General features: G+C 42.4%; 1 protein-coding gene across 1 annotated transcript in view; it reads right to left on the bottom strand.

The window, feature by feature from the left end:
* Nucleotides 1-397: 397 nt before the first annotated feature.
* Nucleotides 398-22746, bottom strand: part of LOC138981341 (serine/threonine-protein kinase OSR1-like) — a 36400-nt gene continuing 14051 nt past the window's right edge. Inside the window, exons 11-17 of the mRNA XM_070354229.1 lie at nt 21369-21491; nt 19536-19565; nt 13531-13716; nt 13309-13393; nt 11430-11498; nt 8169-8230; nt 398-5505 (exon numbers count right to left, since the gene is read on the bottom strand). Of these exons, the coding sequence (XP_070210330.1) occupies nt 5413-5505; nt 8169-8230; nt 11430-11498; nt 13309-13393; nt 13531-13716; nt 19536-19565; nt 21369-21491 (648 nt within the window). The 3' untranslated portion in view covers nt 398-5412. The remainder of the gene's footprint in view (nt 5506-8168; nt 8231-11429; nt 11499-13308; nt 13394-13530; nt 13717-19535; nt 19566-21368; nt 21492-22746) is intronic.

Genomic DNA, 22746 nt, shown 5'->3' with positions numbered 1-22746 from the left:
AATCTTATCTAAGCATTCAGAAAAGCCTAGAATCGGTACTCCAAATCCCTCAGAAATTGTCAGGGATGTGCATGCGGTGTGTGTGTGTATTAAAGCTCTTGGCAGTGAATTTTCCATAACTGCATGCCCTTAAGAATTGCGTAACGAAAGCTCTCTTCACCAACAAAATGTCAAAATTACTTGATCTGAATCTCATCTTTGTTGGCGCTTTCCTAGGTTGTGCCTTTATCTTCTGTACAGTCTAAAAAAAAATGTGTTTGTTTGAAAATCATATTTCTGTTGTTACTATCAAAGGGATTATCAAGTACAACCTTACACACACACACACACACACACACACACACACACACACACACACACACACACACACACACACACACACACACACACACAGAGCAAATCTAGAACAAGTTTATTTTTGTACAGTAAGTTTGGTGTAACTGCCAATGCCTGAAAGTTAAAAACATTAACAGAACTGCCGAATAATACACTAGCACTTTTTCCATTTTACTTGCAAGTTATAACATATGAATTCCATTAATACACTCTTCGCAGACAAGGACCAAACTTACACAGATAACAAAACTCCTTGTCTTTTCAAGCCCTCTCAAACCTGTCACAATGGCAATATAATCCCGAATGAGCCCCATGAGAGGTTCAACAGTACACTGAGTGAATCTCACGATTTTGTTCTTCTTTCAGTATGCAAAGTCAATTCCATGGGGCCAATTCTGGAGTATGCCATCCCCATCAGGCATAACATAATCAAATGCACTGCAAGGCAAGTTCCAAGTACATGCATCGAAATGTTCAAAAAAAGTCAATCAGCACAGTGCACAGAACAAACAGACTTGGCAGAAAGTCCTTCCTAGCCACCTGTATGCTTCATTCTCATCAGGTTGGCTGGTTATTATTTGTATCGTCTCTTCAGCCATTCTCATCAGAATTATCCTTTAATATCACTTTGAAAACAAGAAAGAAGAAACAGAATGTGAGCCATGCTATCAGGTCAGCGGATATTCAGTATTTATGCAGATGTGTTTTTCTACACAAGCTGACGTTATCAAGAATGTAACGTCAGTATTAAAAGCACAATAAATCAGCTGCTGGCCAACTAGTTACAATGTTACAGTGTTCATTGTACAGTCAAACCTGCACTGACGACCACCTCTTGGTAACAACAGTACTAAGCCAAAGTGTTGGATTGTGCGGGCGTTACCCATGCAGATGCAGGAAGCACCTGGCCACCACCACCACCTGCAAGGATCCCCGACAAGGTTTGTTTCTCTTTAATTCACCTTTCCATTCCTATCTATATGGACCACTTTTGGTCGGCCCCTTGGGCGGTCATTACAGACAGGTTCAACAGTACCTTCAGTGGCCCATGCTCAGTTAAAGACCAGTGTGATGTAGGAAAGAGGAAGTGAGAAGCAAACAAACAAAACAAAAACTACACAAGAAATTGGGGGTACACTTTAAAACTCATTCTTCTGCAGCCTTTTTTTTATATGCAATCTGGACAGACAATTCCAAGTGTATATACAATCTCTTCTCAGTAAGGGAGAGATTTTGAAGGCAATAGTACCCAGTTATAATACACAGCATCAGTACTCACGCATCATTCAACCGTTCGGTTCCACTACCACAGTCACCTGAGGGGCTAATATAATTTTAGACACTTAGCGCACGCCAGGCCAACCATAGCTCGAGCTGAGCTTAACAGTCAAGCACCATCAATTCTCACCACACGGCACCTTGCGGCACTCATAACTTAGCGCACGCCAGGCCAACCATAGCTAGAGCTGAGCTTAACAGTCCAGTACCATCAATTCTGACCACACGGTACCTTGCGGCACTCATAACTTAGCGCACGCCAGGCCAACCATCGCTAGAGCTGAGCTTAAGAGTCCAGCACCATCAATTCTGACCACACGGTACCTTGCGGCACTCATAACTTAGCGCACGCCAGGCCAACCATAGCTAGAGCTGAGTTTAACAGTCAAGCACCATCACTTCTCACCACGCGGCACTCCTACTCACTCATTCCAGGCATGCTCTTTGACATTTAAAGATAAACTAGCCCTAGGATAGTAAAATGTTCACCCAAAGTACTGCGGTTGTACACGTATTCTCATAACTTTTACAAACCACAGTTGTAACCCTTGTTCTGAAAGCAATGAATGCTTCACTGTTAGATTAAAGAAAAGCAAGTAAAAGTGAGGTTCACAAGTATACAGGTCAGAAAAAGGGGAAACGAACAAAATGACAAATACCAATGAGCAAAGGGTTGACTGTGCGGCCCTATGCTCCACAGGGAGTCTACAGGAATAAGTCAAGTCAAGTCAAAGGGTTGACTGTGAAAAATGAACAATAATGTGTAGAAGAAAAAAGTGCCTCACACTCACAGGGGGGGAGAATGAATTTTCTTTATTTGGTGTTTAACGTCGTTTTCAACCACGAAGGGTTATATCGCGACAGGGAAAGGGGGGAGATGGGATAGAGCCACTTGTTAAATGTTTCTTGTTCACAAAAGCACTAATCAAAAAATTGCTCCAGGGGCTTGCAACGTAGTACAATGTATTACCTTACTAGATACTGGGAGAATGCAAGTTTCCAGTACAAAGGACTTAACATTTCTTACATACTGCTTGACTAAAATCTTTACAAAAATTGACTATATTCTATACAAGAAACACTTAACAAGGGTAAAAGGAGAAACAGAATCCGTTAGTCGCCTCTTACGACATGCTGGGGAGCATCGGGTAAATTCTTCCCCCTAACCCGCGGGGGGAAGGGGAATGACTGACTATTCTCGTCACACGTTATCAAGTGGGTCATAAGGGAATTGTCCACTCACACAGCACAAGGTGATTTTCATCCCCACTATACAGCTGGCAAAGTACTAGAAACGAAAACATAATGTACAAAGACTCTTGAGTATGCAAGTTTCATTTATCAAGGTGCATTATCCACATACACAAATCCAGGTACTCGTACCTACCGCTTCAAATAGGAGAGCCAAGCAGCAACGACATGTCAGCCACACGTACGACACACACAATCTAAACCACCATGACTACCAAGATGAACAACAGCAGCCACTTTCATTTCTGGGTCACTGAAATCAAATCTGATGATTGATACCAGAATTGAAAAGAAATTACAGTTTACACAACACTTTTGAGATTCGTTGTTAGGGAATGTTCTGGGTATTCTACATTTTTCACTGCAACTTTCTCAGTTTCTGTTTTGCAATCTTGAGAATGTTTATTCTTAGAATGTTGTAGGATGGCTGTATTGAGTAAGCCTATACCCAAATTCTGACACACATTCTTTGTAAAATTGTAGCTTCTTTTACAGGATGTTTCTGATGGACGAATTAAATGCAAATCTCATGAGATACCCACAAAGTTATGTAGTACCACTACAGGTCAAATCGACCAAGTTTTCAAACATAAATTTGTGGGTGAAAACTTGGCACTTTTTTGCTTTCACACACACACACACACACACACACACACACACACACACACACACACACACACACACACACACACACACACACACAAAACATGCAATGATTCTGGGTTAGAAATACTTGGGCAAATTCATGAAGAGGTGGAAACGAGCGACAAATACCTCAGGGGGTAATTTTACTTCTATGTACTCGCAATTGAAAGATGAGGTGAAAGCTAAATTTGGGGCAGAATGAGCACCTTTCAGAAGAACTTGTAATATCTATCGCTGATTTCGACTGATTATTTCAGCATCTATAATATTAAATTTTAAAAGATAACTTACTACCACTACTAGCATTCACGCTGTAGCCAACTTTTGAAAGCTTACAAATCAAACTCATACATTTTAGCAGCTCAGCAGCTCACAAACAATGGAAGATTAACAATGAAAGTTGTCTCCTATTCTGCATACAGAACTGACGTGACGCACCTAGCAGGTCATGTGAAAGCTTTTGTTTAAATGATCTGGCAGCTATTTCTGGCTTTGAGAAACAAGAAATCCGACGTTTGGTCTGCCACCATCAGAGGTCTACTTGCTCACAGTTATCAACGTTGCAAAGGTATTATTATAACGAAGAAGGGTGAACTGATCACAAGTCAACGGTGGCACAAGAAAGATGATGCAGAGATGAAGAGCAAGCCCTGCAGAGAACAGCAATGTGGGACTAGTGTACTGACCCCACAAAGCATTTCACACACACCATGCAACAAGGTTAAGGACAATTCACAGCAATGTGGAACCAGTGTACTGACCCCACAAAGCATTTCACACACACCATGCAACAAGGTCAAGGACAATACCCAGCAATGTGGAACCAGTGTACTGACCCCACAAAGCATTTCACACACACCGTGGAACAAGGTTAAGGACAATTCACAGCAATGTGGGACTAGTGTACTGACCCCACAAAGCATTTCACACACACCATGCAACAAGGTCAAGGACAATACCCAGCAATGTGGAACCAGTGTACTGACCCCACAAAGCATTTCACACACACCATGCAACAAGGTTAAGGACAATTCACAGCAATGTGGAACCAGTGTACTGACCCCACAAAGCATTTCACACACACCATGCAACAAGGTCAAGGACAATACCCAGCAATGTGGAACCAGTGTACTGACCCCACAAAGCATTTCACACACACCGTGGAACAAGGTCAAGGACAATTACACTGTGTGTTGTATCAACACTTTTTTCTCCAAACACCAGTTATATCTGCGTGTCTATCTCTGTATAAGTGCGTGCGTGTGCGTGTTTGTTTGTTTGTTTACGCTATCCCCAAGTTATGCTATCCCCAAGATGCCATATGCGCGCACCAATCCCCAGACAGATGACGAGATATTGGCCACAGTGGAAAGCAAGCACCTTCCCTGGGCTTCAGTGCTACACATCAGCACTATGAGCTCACACACGGCACACCATCGAGCAGAAAATGATATGACAGTTGTCAACACTTCCACAAATCTCATCATGAAATCACAGTCATAATCATTCTAACAACCCCTTTCATGTCATCTTTTCTCTTTGCTCCCATGAATGTATGCTCGCACATGCTAAGACGCTCACACACCCACACACAGCCACTTCTCCCTTTCACACTCAGTGACAGGGCAAATCAGTCTCTAGTCACACACATATCAGCATGAAATCGGCAACCACACACACACACACACACACACACACTGCCGCTGCTCCAACTGTTGGCTGGTTGAAGCACACAGCCGTGTCGGTGAATACGCTTTACACAGGCAAGTCGAACGTTTGTGTGGGATGGACGCCAAAGCGATGTTTGGGTATCACAGTGTAATACAGGGTAGCACCTCGCTCTGGGTGCGGCAGCATGGAAGTGGAAGGGATGAGGGGAGACGTAAGGACGGTGAAGCATTGTTAACTGCTCTTCCCTTCCTCTGACAGAGACAGCTGAGCGAAGCCGATCAGCCCTTTGTCGTCAGCCGCTTCGTTCGGACCACAACCCGAGTTCTGAAAACAAAACATACAGTCAGTCATTCAGAATACACCACCAGAGTTCTGAAAACAAAACATACAGTCAGTCATTCAGAATACACAACCCGAGTTCTGAAAACAAAACATACAGCCAGTCATTCATAATACACAACAAGAGTTCTGAAAACAAAATGTACAGCCAGTCATTCAAAATACACAACCAGAGTTCTGAAAACAAAACATACAGCCAGTCATTCAAAATACACAACCAGAGTTCTGAAAACAAAACATACAGCCAGTCATTCATAATACACAACAAGAGTTCTGAAAACAAAATGTACAGCCAGTCATTCAAAATACACAACCAGAGTTCTGAAAACAAAACGTACGCCAGGCACTCAAAATACACAAGAGTTCTGAAAACAAAACGTACAGCCAATCCCTCAGAATACACAACCCGAGTTCTGAAAGCAAAACGTACAGCCAGTCACTCAAAATACACAACAAGAGTTCTGAAAACAAAATGTACAGCCAGTCATTCAAAATACACAACCAGAGTTCTGAAAACAAAACATACAGCCAGTCATTCATAATACACAACAAGAGTTCTGAAAACAAAATGTACAGCCAGTCATTCAAAATACACAACCAGAGTTCTGAAAACAAAACATACAGTCAGTCATTCAGAATTCACAACCAGAGTTCTGAAAACAAAACGTACAGCCAGTCATTCAGAATACAACAACGAAAACAACAGACAGTCAAACTTTTAGAACACAGAACTGCAACCACCAAACTCTATGGAATTGTGTAGAGGCGGGGAGGACAGACTGCATGGTGTGCCCCCACTGAATGACTGGCAACAACAGGAGTCCTATTAGTGCTGGTCACCCCACTGAATGACTGGTAACAACAGGAGTGCTATTAGTGCTGGTCACCCCACTGAATGACTGGTCACAACAGGAGTCCTATTAGTGCTGGTCACCCCACCGAATGACTGGTCACAACAGGAGTCCTATTAATGCTGGTCACCCCACTGAATGACTGGTAACAACAGGAGTCCTATTAGTGCTGGTCACCCCACTGAATGACTGGTAACAACAGGAGTGCTATTAGTGCTGGTCACCCCACTGAATGACTGGTAACAACAGGAGTGCTATTAGTGCTGGGCACCCCACTGAATGACTGGCAACAACAGGAGTCCTATTAGTGCTGGTCACCCCACTGAATGACTGGTCACAACAGGAGTCCTATTAGTGCTGGTCACCCCACTGAATGACTGGTCACAACAGGAGTCCTATTAGTGCTGGTCACCCCACTGAATGACTGGTAACAACAGGAGTCCTATTAGTGCTGGTCACCCCACTGAATGACTGGTAACAACAGGAGTCCTATTAGAGCTGGTCACCCCACTGAATGACTGGTAACAACAGGAGTCCTATTAGTGCTGGTCACCCCACTGAATGACTGGTAACAACAGGAGTCCTATTAGTGCTGGTCACCCCACTGAATGACTGGTAACAACAGGAGTCCTATTAGTGCTGGTCACCCCACTGAATGACTGGTCACAACAGGAGTCCTATTAGTGCTGGTCACCCCACTGAATGACTGGTCACAACAGGAGTCCTATTAGTGCTGGTCACCCCACTGAATGACTGGTAACAACAGGAGTCCTATTAGTGCTGGTCACCCCACTGAATGACTGGTAACAACAGGAGTCCTATTAGTGCTGGTCACCCCACTGAATGACTGGTAACAACAGGAGTCCTATTAGTGCTGGTCACCCCACTGAATGACTGGTAACAACAGGAGTCCTATTAGTGCTGGTCACCCCACTGAATGACTGGTAACAACAGGAGTGCTATTAGTGCTGGTCACCCCACTGAATGACTGGTAACAACAGGAGTCCTATTAGTGCTGGTCACCCCACTGAATGACTGGTAACAACAGGAGTCCTATTAGTGCTGGTCACCCCACTGAATGACTGGTAACAACAGGAGTCCTATTAGTGCTGGTCACCCCACTGAATGACTGGTCACAACAGGAGTCCTATTAGTGCTGGGCACCCCACTGAATGACTGGTCACAACAGGAGTTCTATTAGTGCTGGTCACCCCACCGAATGACTGGTCACAACAGGAGTCCTATTAGTGCTGGTCACCCCACTGAATGACTGGTAACAACAGGAGTCCTATTAGTGCTGGTCACCCCACGTCCCTTTTCACTTGGACAGCACCACATTAGGTTCCCCATAGCGCTCCACCTAGAGGATATCCGGACCCCCAATTTTTATTTTTTAATGTAAAAATGTAACTCCTTGGACCCCCTTATCGTTATCCGTCACGTCAGTTAGACTTTCACCGTAAATTCACACAGGTGCAGATCTGGCAGAAATGGTCTCATCTTTCAAATCCAGCCAGTACCTTCTCGTCCCTTTTGAATGAAAAATAGCAGACGAATAAGAGTCTCAAAATCAGTACCGAGGGTACGCATGATAACACAAAATCAGTGAGCCAAGGGACCTGCTCATTGCAGGTTCAGTGCATCGGGGGACCCCCTTCAAGAACTTGTAGTATGTGTTTTTCAGTCTCTACTGTGTAAAGGACACAGGGAGACGCACAGTTTGGTGAGCCCCGTACCATCAGTGGAAATGGACAAGATAACTTGAGCAGACACAAACAACATCAAACACCAACTCACCAAGGCAAAAGTGATTGCTTTGCAGTCAGCATTATCCACCACTTTCTGTAAATTGGCAGCAACTGCAACACACCGTCAAAAGTTCGATTGACATCGCTAGCACCCACAAACAAAATCAACACAAACTGTACAATCTTCATTAAATCTTAAGGGATTCTTTCTTTCTTTATTTGGTGTTTAACGTCGTTTTCAACCACGAAGGTTATATCGCGACGAGGGAAAGGGGGGAGATGGGATAGGGGAAAGGGGGGAGATGGGATAGAGCCACTTGTTAAGTGTTTCTTGTTCACAAAAGCACTAATCAAAAAATTGCTCCAGGGGCTTGCAACGTAGTACAATATATGACCTTACCGGGAGAATGCAAGTTTCCAGTACAAAGGACTAAACATTTCTTACATACTGCTTGACTAAAATCTTTACAAACATTGACTATATTCTATACAAGAACCACTCAACAAGGGTAAAAGGAGAAACAGAATCCGTTAGTCGCCTCTTACGACATGCGGGGGGCAGAGAAATAAGGATGTGGAAAAGAAGACTTTTGGTAAGTGAAATAAAGGTGATGGATCCAGTCAGGTAGAAATAAGACAACAAGAAAAGAATTGGAAAACTGCAGGGAATAGTAGGGAGAGTTTTCTTGGAAGGAAATATAGGTGAAAGGACTGGTAAGGCAGAAATAAGACAAAAGAAGAGAAGTAAAGGGGTGGGGTAGCTCTGTGGAAACACTCCCGCCGCGTGAAGGCGACCCCATGGGAGCATCTTAAGGGATCTAGCTGATATTCCCTTGAACAAAAGGGGGAAAGGGGCTGGGGGGGGGGGGGGGTGCCATACTTCATTCTTCCAGGGTTCCACACAACCCCAAAAGTCAAGGGTATTCATACCCTTCAGGAAAAAAGTAAAGTGTTTTTATACCCCTTCCAGATTGTTCACAGGGTATGAGTGACAATCGGTGTATCCATGAAATGTCATTTTTGTCCCATATGATTGCCTGTCTGGTAGTTATCACCTTTGCCATTTTGACGTTGTGACAATACATGTATATCATAGTGTATCAATGCATTCAAGTCTTTTTTTCTTTCTTTTTTTACTTCAATGGATACTTCAATGTCGCGAGTTTTCGTGTAATTTTCTTTGGATTGTAAAATTAAAATGATGAACTGTCTGAATTGATGAATGTTTCTTTGAAAGTTTACTCAGCTGTGCTTACATTCATTCAAGAACACAATCACAAAGACTGCAGCAAAAAGAGAAACAAAGAATTACAGAATGAAACCAACTGTATTAACTTCAAAAACCAGCATCATCATCATTATGACTTGTGATTAAATCTTCAGTAAACAGCACAACTGACTAGAATAGACTGTCTTTGCACCTACTTCAATAAACCATCATCATCACCATTTACAACAAGCAACAAGAATATCAAGACTGACTAGACTGTCCGAGATCCTCATGACCATCTCCATCACCTCTAGTGATACTGACTAATACTGACTCACTGCTGCTCTGGCTGCAACCGCCAAACGACAATTTTATCTGTTTGGGGTCGGGTTTTTGTTCTTTCGTTTTGCAAGGCATTTTTTTGAGCAGGCGACAGCACCGGATAGGCTAAAGCGAACAGTGCCACCGAGATGATCAGTTTAAAGATATCGCGCAGTTTGAGGACAAAGGAGGCAACCTCTGCTTCACGGCGTGTCAGTGTCGACAGAGGAGTGGCACGAACACGGCGTGTACTTTAGTGGTCTCAGTAGAGCAGGCGGCCTGCGTGCTGTTGCTTGTAAACTAGCAAAGGCTATACCCTTTCAGCGTTTGACTCGTACGTTTTTTTTACCTCTTTGGAAGAAAACAGAAACGTATTTATACCTCTTCAGAGAGCATCTCGTACGTGATTTGGAGGGTCAAAGGGTATTATACCCCTAATTCTACGTGATGTGGAACCCTGTTCTTCATGACGTCATTCCAGTTAGGAAACAGATGCTCTTATGAAACATGTGCACTATCGTTCTTTCTTTTCAAATACAAAAAATCAGTCGTCAGAGCCTGGACAAGAAGTTATGTCGCTTTCTCTGTAGCAGCTAAAATAGCAATGCTAAATGACTGTCTTGTGGACAAGAAGTTATGTCCCTTCCCCTGTAGCAGCTAAAATAGCAATGCTAAATGACTGTCTTGTGGACAAGAAGTTATGTCGCTTTCTCTGTAGCAGCTAAAATAGCAATGCTATATGACTGTCTTGTGGACAAGAAGTTATGTCCCCTCCACTGTAGCAGCTAAAATAGCAATGCTAAATGACTGTCTTGTGGACAAGAAGTTATGTCCATTCCCCTGTAGCAGCTAAAATAGCAATGCTATATGACTGTCTTGTGGACAAGAAGTTATGTCCCTTCCCCTGTAGCAGCTAAAATAGCAATGCTATATGACTGTCTTGTGGACAAGAAGTTATGTCCCTTCCCCTGTAGCAGCTAAAATAGCAATGCTATATGACTGTCTTTACTACACTTTCTGCACATTTACATGAGTAAACTGCACATTGACATGATTTAACTGCACATTGACATGAGTAAACAGCACATTGACATGAGTAAACTGCACATTGACATGAGTAAACTTGACATGAGTAAACTGCACATTGACATGATTTAACTGCACATTGACATGAGTAAACAGCACATTGACATGAGTAAACTGCAGAGAATCATAACTATTTGTGCATCTCGGTGTGCAAGCAACAGTTCAACACTGATCTAAAACAATGCGCATGCCATTAGATGATATATGAAAAAGGGTGTATTCCAATTTATTTTCAGAAATGAATGTTTAAAGTCACGAATGTTTAAAGTCACGAACCCGAACAAAGGATGTCAGGCAACAAATAAAAATAACATTTATTCCATCTTCTTTTTCCATGAAAATTTCAAGCTACTGAATAAAGATGTTCCCAGAGTTGTGGGTCTTCATCACAGAAGATTTGGAATTCGCAGAAACAGGGATACTAAGTTTGAAGTTAAATAACATGTTCAGTTTCTATAATTTTGCAAAATAGTACATACAGATTCAACCCTGAAGATTCCAAATAGCAATTCAAAAAAAAGCATAAATCAGTGCATTTTACCCTGCCTATGGTTTTCAGTACATAACTTGAAGCTGTGTTGTGCGACTTTTCCCCCAAACGCTGTTCCATACGATGAGTGCCTGGCATGGTGGACACCAGTGACCATACATGTCGACACCAGTGACCAAACAACGTGTGGTCTCAGTACTCACCTACGATCATGTCGCGACCACTGACCAGTCCCGCTTCCACCAGTTCTCGCGATACACTGTCAGGGGTGTCTGAAACAAAGAATGCTACCATCAGGGGTGTCTGTAACAAAGATTGCTACTGTCAGGGGTGTCTGTAACAAAGAATGCTAATGTCAGGGGTGTCTGTAACAAAGAATGCAACCGACAGGGGTGTCTGTAACAAAGAATGCTACTGTCAGGGGTGTCTGAAACAAAGAATGCTACCATCAGGGGTGTCTGTAACAAAGATTGCTACTGTCAGGGGTGTCTGTAACAAAGAATGCTACTGACAGGGGTGTCTGTAACAAAGAATGCTACTGTCAGGGGTGTCTGTAACAAAGAATGCTAATGTCAGGGGTGTCTGTAACAAAGAATGCTACTGACAGGGGTGTCTGTAACAAAGAATGCTACTGTCAGGGGTGTCTGTAACAAAGAATGCTAATGTCAGGGGTGTCTGTAACAAAGAATGCTACTGACAGGGGTGTCTGTAACAAAGAATACTACTGTCAGGGGTGTCTGTAACAAAGAATGCTAATGTCAGGGGTGTCTGTAACAAAGAATGCTACTGACAGGGGTGTCTGTAACAAAGAATGCTACAGTCAGGGGTGTCTGTAACAAAGAATGCTAATGTCAGGGGTGTCTGTAATAAAGAATGCTACTGTTAGGGGTGTCTGTAACAAAGAATGCTACTGTCAGGGGTGTCTGAAACAAAGAATGCTACCATCAGGGGTGTCTGTAACAAAGATTGCTACTGTCAGGGGTGTCTGTAACAAAGAATGCTACATCAGTACAATGGAACCCCCCTTTTAAGACTTCCAGCTTTTTAAGACCTTGATTTTTCTGATCTTCTGTTCATAACCTCTGAAAACCTCCCCCCTTTCGAAGACCTGATTTTCTCGGGTTTTTTGAGGTCTTAAAAGGGGGTTCCACTGTACAGCTACATTTCTCTGTATGATACTGTCACAGGCCTAAATCTACCGACACAGGATACACTGTCAAGGGTGTCTATAACAAACCACGCTCCGTCAGTAGGCTCAACTTCACTGTATGTTACTGTGACAGGCCTAAATCTACCGACACAGGATACACTGTCAAGGGTGTCTATAACAAACCACGCTCCGTCAGTAGGCTCAACTTCACTGTATGTTACTGTGACAGGCCTAAATCTACCGACACAGGATACACTGTCAAGGGTGTCTATAACAAACCACGCTCCGTCAGCAGGCTCAACTTCACTGTATGTTACTGTGACAGGCCTAAATCTACCGACACAGGATACACTGTCAAGGGTGTCTATAACAAACCACGCTCCGTCAGCAGGCTCAACTTCACTGTATGTTACTGTGACAGGCCTAAATCTACCGACACAGGATACACTGTCAAGGGTGTCCATAACAAACCACGCTCCGTCAGTAGGCTCAACTTCTCTGTATGTTACTGTGACAGGCCTAAATCTACCGACACAGGATACACTGTCAAGGGTGTCTATAACAAACCACGCTCCGTCAGTAGGCTCAACTTCACTGTATGTTACTGTGACAGGCCTAAATCTACCGACACAGGATACACTGTCAAGGGTGTCCATAACAAACCACGCTCCGTCAGTAGGCTCAACTTCTCTGTATGTTACTGTGACAGGCCTAAATCTACCGACACATGATACACTGTCAAGGGTGTCCATAACAAACCACGCTCCGTCAGTAGGCTCAACTTCTCTGTATGTTACTGTGACGGATGCAAGTGTACAGACCTCTCTCTGGCATGGATGTAACTCATATTTCTCTCATACAGACCCACACCAGCAGTACAAGATCGCATTAATCAACTGCAGAAAACCATTTCCAGCCAAAACATAAGTTACCATGTCCAGGTTTGAAGTCGAAGCGGATATCATTCAGTTCGCGTTTCTCATTCCTCAGACGCAGAACCAAGTTGATGGACTTGCCCTGAAAACACAGAAACACACCATGTAATCCCTGCAGATCTATGACAAATCAACAGTCAAAATCTAGCTAACCTCGACTTCAATCGGCCGTTAGAGACTGAGCATAGAGACAAGATGTGCGGAGGCACAAAACTTCACCTGAGCATCGCCGATGGCCTGCGGGGGTTCTGGAGACGGCGTCTTAGACTTTTCACCTGTGACTGCGGGTGCAGTGGAGGTGGTGGTGGAGGTGGGCGGGGCGAGGGTGTCAGCAGCAGCGGAAGGCCCCGCCCCTTCAGCCGGGGTGTCAGCGTCAGCTTGCACATTGGGTGCGACAGGGGGGAACTGGACACACACCAAGGAGACAACCATACAAGTACAATGACAGCGGCAGGCACACACACACCACAACAGCAAAGCCAAACTGATAGCAACACTTGGCAGCAACATCCTAGCGTACAGCACCTTTAGCTGAAACTTTGCTCTCCACTTCAAGGCTCTTACTTACTCCACCAACACAGCTCAACTTGCCCAAAACATTTTTTTTCCTCTCCAACAAACAGAAGAGAAAAAATTTAAAAACAACAAACAAACTTTGTCATCTAATCAGGATCTGCATTAGAGTGCCCAGGGTTGCTTAGCAATGAAAAAAAGAGTTAAAGCGTTACAATTAATCCCTGTTGCTCTCCCAAACAGAAACAACATTTTTGAAGCACCGCTCACACTACCATTTCTTCCCCTTGCCTGTTGTATCACAAGGAAAATACTCCACAATGAATACCCAATTCCATCAGCAAATTAGTTACAGTATGTACAGTAAACTAAGCAACAAATGTTCTTCTTATTGTTATATTTGATAACACAAGAGTGCCTTATTTCAAACTCCCAATCCCTGCTGTCAGCAAATTTCAATTGCAAATAAAACAAGGATAAGGAGGAGGATGGATAAGATTTTTATATAGTCCATGAGGGTAACCTCACAGAAATTCGGGCTGCTTTCTCCCTGGGGAAAGCGAGCTGCCATACAGTATACGGCGCTACCCATTTTTTTTTTTTTCCCCTGCATGCGTGTATTCATGTTTCCAAGCCCTGAGATTTAATGCCGTGTGAGATGGAATTTTTTTACACTTTATTTCAAGTCACACGGGTATTTGGTGGACATTTTTATCTATGCCTATACAATTTTGCCAGGAAAGACCCTTTTGTCAATCGTGGGATCTTTAACGTGCACACCCCAATGTAGTGTACACGAAGGGACCTCGGTTTTTCGTCTCAAGCAGATAAAGACACACACAGCCTGCTTTTCCACTACAGTTATAAGTCATAACATGTGATTCCACATCGCACAGCTTGAAATCTTTCACACTACACACTCACAATTTATGACCAGCTCTAAGTAATTATACATGCTGACAAATGATTGTCAGTCTGATCTTTTCTCCCCATTTGTTAACCTTGAAACAAATGAAAGGTTAGATGCAAAACAGTCTATGTGTGTTTTCAACTTTTCTTTCAAATTCTAGTAAGAATGGCATACTTTATCCCTGCACTAACAGCATTACCCATTCTCTGGTTTAGGACCATGGTAAATGGCGGCATTTGCACTTAATACTCTGACAGCAAAAGCAACGCAGAGAGGATCTGGTAGATTTTTTTCTAAACTAGAACAAAGATCACAACATTTCAAACACTAAAATGAAATCAGGTCTACAGTGAAAAGCTGATTTACAGAATGGTCCTAGAAAAGAAAACAGGATGCTGTTTGACTTTCAGTGCTGTCTCTTTTACGAGAAAATCTGACATCGACTTTAACAATCTGAACAACACTCATGTAATACGGCTACAGCTACCTACACTACGGATTCCCAGTAAATAAAATGAACCATTGTTAAACCCACAAACTGTTGCTGTCTTTCAAGATGTCATTGTCCAATTAACTTGTGCTGTATTTCAAGATGTCATTGTCCAATTAACTTGTGCTGTATTTCAATCAATCAATCAATCAATCAATGACGCTTATATCGCGCATATTCCGTGGGTACAGTTCTAGGCGCTCTGCAGTGATGCCGTGTGAGATGAAATTTTATACGGCCAGTAGATTGCAGCCATTTCGGCGCATATTTACCTTTCACGGCCTATTATTCCAAGTCACACGGGTATAGGTAGACAATTATTAACTGTGCCTAAGCAATTTTTGCCAGGAAAGACCCTTTTGTCAATCGTGGGATCTTTAACGTGCACACCCAATGTAGTGTACACGGGGGGAGGGTTCGGACACCGAAGAGAGTCTGCACACAAAGTTGACTCTGAAATAAATTTCCGCCGAACCTGGGATTGAACTCACGCTGACAGCGGCCAACTGAATACAAATCCAGCGCGCTACCAACTGAGCTATATCCCCCCCCCGATGTCATTGTCCAATTAACTTTTGTTGTATTTCAAGATGTCATTGTCCAATTAACTTTTGCTGTATTTCAAGATGTCATTGTCCAATTAACTTGTGCTGTATTTCAAGATGTCATTGTCCAATTAACTTGTGCTGTATTTCAAGATGTCATTGTCCAATTAACCTGTGCTGTATTTCATGGTCATTGTCCAATTAACTTGTGCTGTATTTCAAGGTCATTGTCCAATTAACTTGTGCTGTATTTCAAGATGTCATTGTCCAATTAACTTGTGCTGTATTTCAAGATGTCATTGTCCAATTAACTTGTGCTGTATTTCAAGATGTCATTGTCCAATTAACTTGTGCTGTATTTCAAGATGTCATTGTCCAATTAACTTGTGCTGTATTTCAAGGTCATTGTCTAATCAACTTGTGCTGTATTTCAAGGTCATTGTCCAATTAACTTGTGCTGTATTTCAAGGTCATTGTCCAATTAACTTTTGCTGTATTTCAAGATGTCATTGTCCAATTAACTTGTGCTGTATTTCAAGATATCATTGTCTTACTAACTTTTGCTGTTTTTCAAGATGTCATTGTCCAATTAACTTGTGCTGTATTTCAAGATGTCATTGTCCAATTAACTTGTGCTGTATTTCAAGATGTCATTGTCCAATTAACTTTTGCTGTATTTCAAGATGTCATTGTCCAATTAACTTGTGCTGTATTTCAAGATGTCATTGTCCAATTAACTTGTGCTGTATTTCAAGGTCATTGTCCAATTAACTTGTGCTGTATTTCAAGGTCATTGTCCAATTAACTTGTGCTGTATTTCAAGGTCATTGTCCAATTAACTTGTGCTGTATTTCAAGATGTCATTGTCCAATTAACTTGTGCTGTATTTCAAGATGTCATTGTCCAATTAACTTGTGCTGTATTTCAAGGTCATTGTCCAATTAACTTGTGCTGTATTTCAAGGTCATTGTCTAATCAACTTGTGCTGTATTTCAAGGTCATTGTCCAATTAACTTGTGCTGTATTTCAAGGTCATTGTCCAATTAACTTTTGCTGTATTTCAAGATGTCATTGTCCAATTAACTTGTGCTGAATTTCAAGGTCATTGTCCAATTAACTTATGCTGTATTTCAAGATGTCATTGTCTAATCAAATTTTGCTGTATTTCAAGATGTCATTGTCCAATTAACTTTTGCTGTATTTCAAGATATCATTGTCTTACTAACTTTTGCTGTTTTTCAAGATGTCATTGTCTGAATAACTTGCTGTTTATCAAGATGTCATTGAATATATCAACTTGTGCAGTATTTCAAGATGTTTTTGTCTAATTAACTGTCACTGTATTTTACGATGTTATTGTCTAATTTCAGCAGTAACCAACCCTGGTCTTGGCTTTTTAAGTTTCCATCTCTACCATTCAATCTTCACGTGCCAAAAGACAAACTACTGTTTTCAAACCACAATCAGACAATAAAGTTGTACTGTATTGTATTTAACCTGCTGTGCTTAATTATCAAATAATGACAGTATTTTGAGCTGGCAGTGGAGAATGTTTGTCTTACTTAAGGGCAGGTGGGCCAGTGCAAAATTGACCAAATCGTTCAAAACACTGTTTTGGGTATTTTAGCAGATTATGTTTCCATAACATACCTATCATCCATGTGTGTCGGTGTTTTTGTCAAAAGTGTCCTATTTATCTGTCAATAAAGACAAAATGTGAACATGTGTGGCATTGATTATCTTCTGTAGTCGATATTCCCCCGCCAAAAAATGTCTCATTTCAAAGGCTAGTTACGGCTTTGTCCTCAGCAAAACAGTGCATTCACGACATACGAAACTGCGCAGCAGCTCTTGACCTATAACATGACATCAGTGTTTTGATGAATGTTCCATTCACTCAGCCACTTGTCCGTTGCAAAGGCAGCAATCGTAATCGAACGGAAATGTCCTTATTTGGAAGGTACTCGACATCCATTGGTTCGTGTCATAAACCGAAATCGGGAACCAGTTTACTTTGTGAGTGCGCATGCTCAGCTTACGAATTTTGCATACGGAAACTACCGAAGAGACTCTCGGCCATGACGGGAACACCCGAAGTTCACTCGGTTTTACAACATCCTGGTTACACATCAAACGATCGGTGACAACCGAAAGCGAATTTTTCCTTGAGAAACAACCTTTGATACGATAACAATGGCTCGAAATAAGAAAGAGGACAATGTCTTTATTAGTTCGGTTAGCAACAACAAGTAGTTCCGCTGGTACTAGGCCAAAGTTTGGATTCTGTCGGTGTTTCCGATACAGAGGAAAGCTTTGATCTCCACGCAGATCCACAGGTCGCCATTTCCGAACACGCCATGCAGCACACTTTTTACGTCTCGGCACTGGCTTGCTTTGCGCTGAATTTGAGTCAGTTTCTGTGCAGTATCTCCTCGACAAGCAAGTTGAGCATTTGCTACGCAAAAAAACAAAAACAGGAGAAAGTATCCAACATCAGTCAGATTATCGGTAATGTTTGCTGGGCCTGCCATTTCCCGAACGAAACTGGATCAGCAACTGTTCGTATCAATCTGCGCTTTCGTAAATTCCGTCACTGTCTTGACGAACTGTGTCATTTTCTTCACCGCGATACACAGTTCATTGCGAAGAGCTTCCTCAGTAAATCGTTCAGATTCCACGTACGATTTGTTGTCAAAAAACAACTCAAACGAAAGTTTCAAACTCATCATCCTCCATCTTGCTTGTCGAAGCACCAAAGTACTGTATCGATGTAAAAACAAAAGCAGAAAACTTCGAGGAAACCAACAAATCGACGAGATAACGGAAGGAAATAAGTCTCGTTCTGGCTCAAGTAAGTTACCGTTAAAAATACCGTTATTCTCGCATGCAAATACAAACGAGAATCGGGTCATTGATACACGTTCAGCGCTGGGGCAGTATCCCCATGCTGGTTGACAGAGGGAAAGAAGGGATGGACGCATAAATTCTCTGCTGGCGTGCTAAAGGCTAAGTAGTTTGCAATTCAAATAAACTAAGCTGTTCATTCATAACACAGTTTTGTCCTTGTATGTCTGTTTCAATAGTGTTTCTGTGGTGTTCAATCTTCAATGTCGTTTTTCTCAGTTCAGCCATTTTGCCTACGGTTACGTCTTGGGTTACGCGATTTCTCTGGCTGTAATTTAGCTAGAGCAATATTTTCTTTTGTAGTTTGTGCAGAATATAACATTCTGGGGGATTACGAAGGGATTTTGCTGAAATTTTATTATAGTCATATCCAGATTATTTCAAAAAATAATTTCGCAAGCGTTACCCTAAAGTTTGACAGTTGTAACAAAGAAGTGTCCCTAACTCCAAATATAAATATAATAAACAAGATCTGCTTCGTAATCCCCTAGAGCATACCCAGAAGGATAAAATAAAACAATAATTAGAAGTGTGACAATCACATCTGATGAAAATCCGTGTATCTCCTGTACTCCACTTTTGTCTGTATTTTGACTGTTTTTGTCGCGTAAAACAAAAACCAGCAACCGAAAATACAAAAAGTGACTATTCTTTGTCATCATTTGTTCATTTCTTTCATAAAATAACATTCAGACACAATAAAACATTGAAAATTAAAAAAAAGGTAGTGCACTGGCCCACCTCCCCTTAAATTGAACTCATCAATACAATCATAGCTGCAAAGTTTTCATTTTACCCAGCCTAGCATATGAAAGAAAGCTGAGAGAGAATGAATAACCTGCAAAACGCTAGGTTAACGTACCTCACTGGGCGCATTTTTTATCCTGGGCGACTGCAACAGAAAGGGGACAGCACCAAGGTCACACACTGTGTCAACAACACCTGTACAAAGCTCAACTTCAAACTGTTACAACAACACATAGTGGCGGAGCGACAATTACAACATCATGGGTGTCAACTGTAAACCACTAAGTGAAATCTAAATGAAAGCTAGTTTATTCCTTTTTCATATACAACAACAAATAGTAAAAGAAAAACATTAATAAAATTCTCACCTCCGATATTTAAATGCAAAGCTAGTCAATTGAAATATCCTATCATATCCAAATTATCCTAGTAGTCATTCTGCAGACAGAGAATATGAGAGAGACAGTGAGCCTGTCTGCCTGCACTCATTGTGCCTATAATGTGCGTGCCTGTGTTATCACTACCAAATATATCATTCAAACATTTAGGCTGGTATGTCCGACTGTCTTATGGACAAAGCAATGAGCTGGAATACTTTAATCTACTGATGATTACAAGTTACAAATGAGGTATGAGGTATGTACAGAGGAAAAAAAGTTTGAGTGGGTAGGCTTAACTTAGCAGTAGCAGAACAAAATATGTGACAACAACAAAAAAGGAAAACACAAAAAAAATACCAAAAAAAGCAAAGCTTTGTGTATGCGTACCACCTGTAACCTGTTGAGTTACCTGTTCCAGGAGGGCCAAGCCCAACCTGTTCCTTTCCAGGTGTGTGCAACTGTAAATGCGTGATGACCAAAACAGCACACTTCTAACAACAAAAGTGTATCCACAACCCACATAACGCAACAAAGGAACTGCAGTGGAACCTCCCTTTTCAGGACAACACTAACCCAGGATAGCAATCAGGTAGAAAAAAAACACTGAGCTTACCTGTTGTCAGGACAGGTCAAATGCCTGGGATGTTGCAAACATTTTTTTTTCTCGGTATATTTGCCAAAATGACCACAAGAGTTTCTGGAATTTTGTTTTAAATTACTGTAGTTATTGGCGTCATTTTCCACGAATGGTGAAAAAAAGTCTGGCAAACCAACAGACAGAATACTGAGGCTCCCAGGGAGCGCAACCCAATAGTGTCACTCAAACCCCCAAAACTAGTCTACATGAAGCAGGGGCTCAGATCCATGAGAGGTGGCATAGGACAAATGTCTTGGACAATGCAAAAGTGATAGGACATTTGTCCTGAACAAAAATAAATCAATAGGACGTTTGAAACGTTAAAAAACGCGAATGGGGGCAACCGTCAACCAGCTTGGAGCATTCAGAGTTGCAGCCCTTGGAAGCTCTTCTTTATAAAAAGCACATAAAGTCTCCCCAAGTTTTGTCTGCTTGGAGAGACGCATTGCTTCGCAAAACATCGATAAAATAGCAAATCAAACTACTGTAAATTGGAGAAAGTACTGACAATGTCCGGATCAAATGACAATGACCACTTTGTGACAAAAACAATAGGACATATGTCCTCTTGCATGAAAAAATGTATAGGAAATTTGGAAAATATATCCGTGTATGTCCGATGTCCGATGTGGATGTGAGCCCCTGATGAAGAATGCCTCCCACACAGCGGTGAGATCGACAGATGTGAAACTCCTAGGGAGCGCAGCCAAATCCTGTCATTCAAACCCCAAACCAGTCTATGTGGAGAAAGCCTCGCACACAGCAGCGAGGGTGATGGGGTGGAAGCAAAGCGCTGGTCACCTGGGCCACTCTCCCATGACCAACACCACTAACTTACCTCATCGTGGGACTCTGTGCAGCGAGTTTCCCTGGAGGCACAGCATACTTGCACTTTTTGCAGGGAGCGCTGCTCTAGGCAACAAGGACTCACCCTTCCCATGCGCACCGCCTCCTTTGCCTCTTGAGAGTTCTCGTCCATCTCGTCGTCCGACCACTCCCACCCTCCGTCCTGCGTCTTGTGCAGTCGCCCGCTGGATCCCGGCACTCGCTTTACCTGGATATAATGTTGAGCACCCATCAACAACAGATACAATACCACCATTTACCTAGATACTTCTTCTTCTTCTGCGTTCATGGGCTGAAACTCCGACGTACATTAGTTGTTGTTTTTGCACTAATGTGTATGGCCGATTTTACCGTGCCATCCAGGCAGCCACATGCCGCTTTCGGGGGATGCATGCTGGGTATTTTTGTGATTTTATTCTATAACCCACCCAACTCACACATGGATTACAGGATCTTTTCTGTGCGCACTTGGTCTTGTGATTGCGTATACACATGAAGGGGAATAAGGCACTAGCAGGTCTGCACATAAGTTGACCTGGGAAATCAGAAAATCTCCACCCTTAACCCGCCAGGCGCAGCCATGATTCCAACCCACGACCTTCCGCTTGGGAGGCCAGCGTCTTATCCACTAGGCCACTGCGCCCGTCCTACCTGGATACATTACAATGTCCAGCACCCACCAACAACAGATACAGGCACACTTTCTTTCTTTCTTTATTTGGTGTTTAACGTCGTTTTCAACCACGAAGGTTATATCGCGACGGGGGAAGGGGGAAGATGGGATAGAGCCACTTGTCAATTGTTTCTTGGTCACAAAAGCACTAATCAAAAATTTGCTCCAGGGGCTTGCAACATAGTACAATATATTACCTTACTGGGAGAATGCAAGTTTCCAGTACAAAGGACTTAACATTTCTTACGTACTGCTTGACTAAAATCTTTACAAAAATTTACTATATTCTATACAAGAAACACTTAACAAGGGTAAAAGGAGAAACAGAATCCGTTAGTCGCCTCTTACGACATGCTGGGGAGCATCGGGCAAATTCTTTCTCGTCCCAACCAATATGGGACTCCCCCTAACCCGCGGGGGGTATGCAGGCACACGATTTACCTGGATACAACATTCAGCACCCATCAAATCAGTTGCCACCTCAAAGGGTATGATTATCTTCTCTTGTTAGTCATGCAGTCAATGACATGCTTCATCACTACTGTTTGAGGCTTCTTGGGCACATCGTCTGCTAGTATATGTTTGCAAATAATGACCAACACGCAACTGACCTAGGTTGGTTACTGGTATGATTTTCAGCACATTAATGGAGCTCCTTTTCTCTCAGAAAATGCAATCGCCCTTACAAGAAACCCTCACTGTTGTGAGAAGTTTCACATGTTTACACAGAGCAAGTGCATCTCACCACCAAAACACTTTCAATTCAGGAGAGGACGGCCTACTGCGTGGC

The sequence above is a fragment of the Littorina saxatilis genome, linkage group LG12, assembly GCF_037325665.1.
Source record: "Littorina saxatilis isolate snail1 linkage group LG12, US_GU_Lsax_2.0, whole genome shotgun sequence".
NCBI classification, from domain to species: domain Eukaryota; kingdom Metazoa; phylum Mollusca; class Gastropoda; order Littorinimorpha; family Littorinidae; genus Littorina; species Littorina saxatilis.
This window is presented reverse-complemented; position numbering and strand designations above follow the sequence as displayed.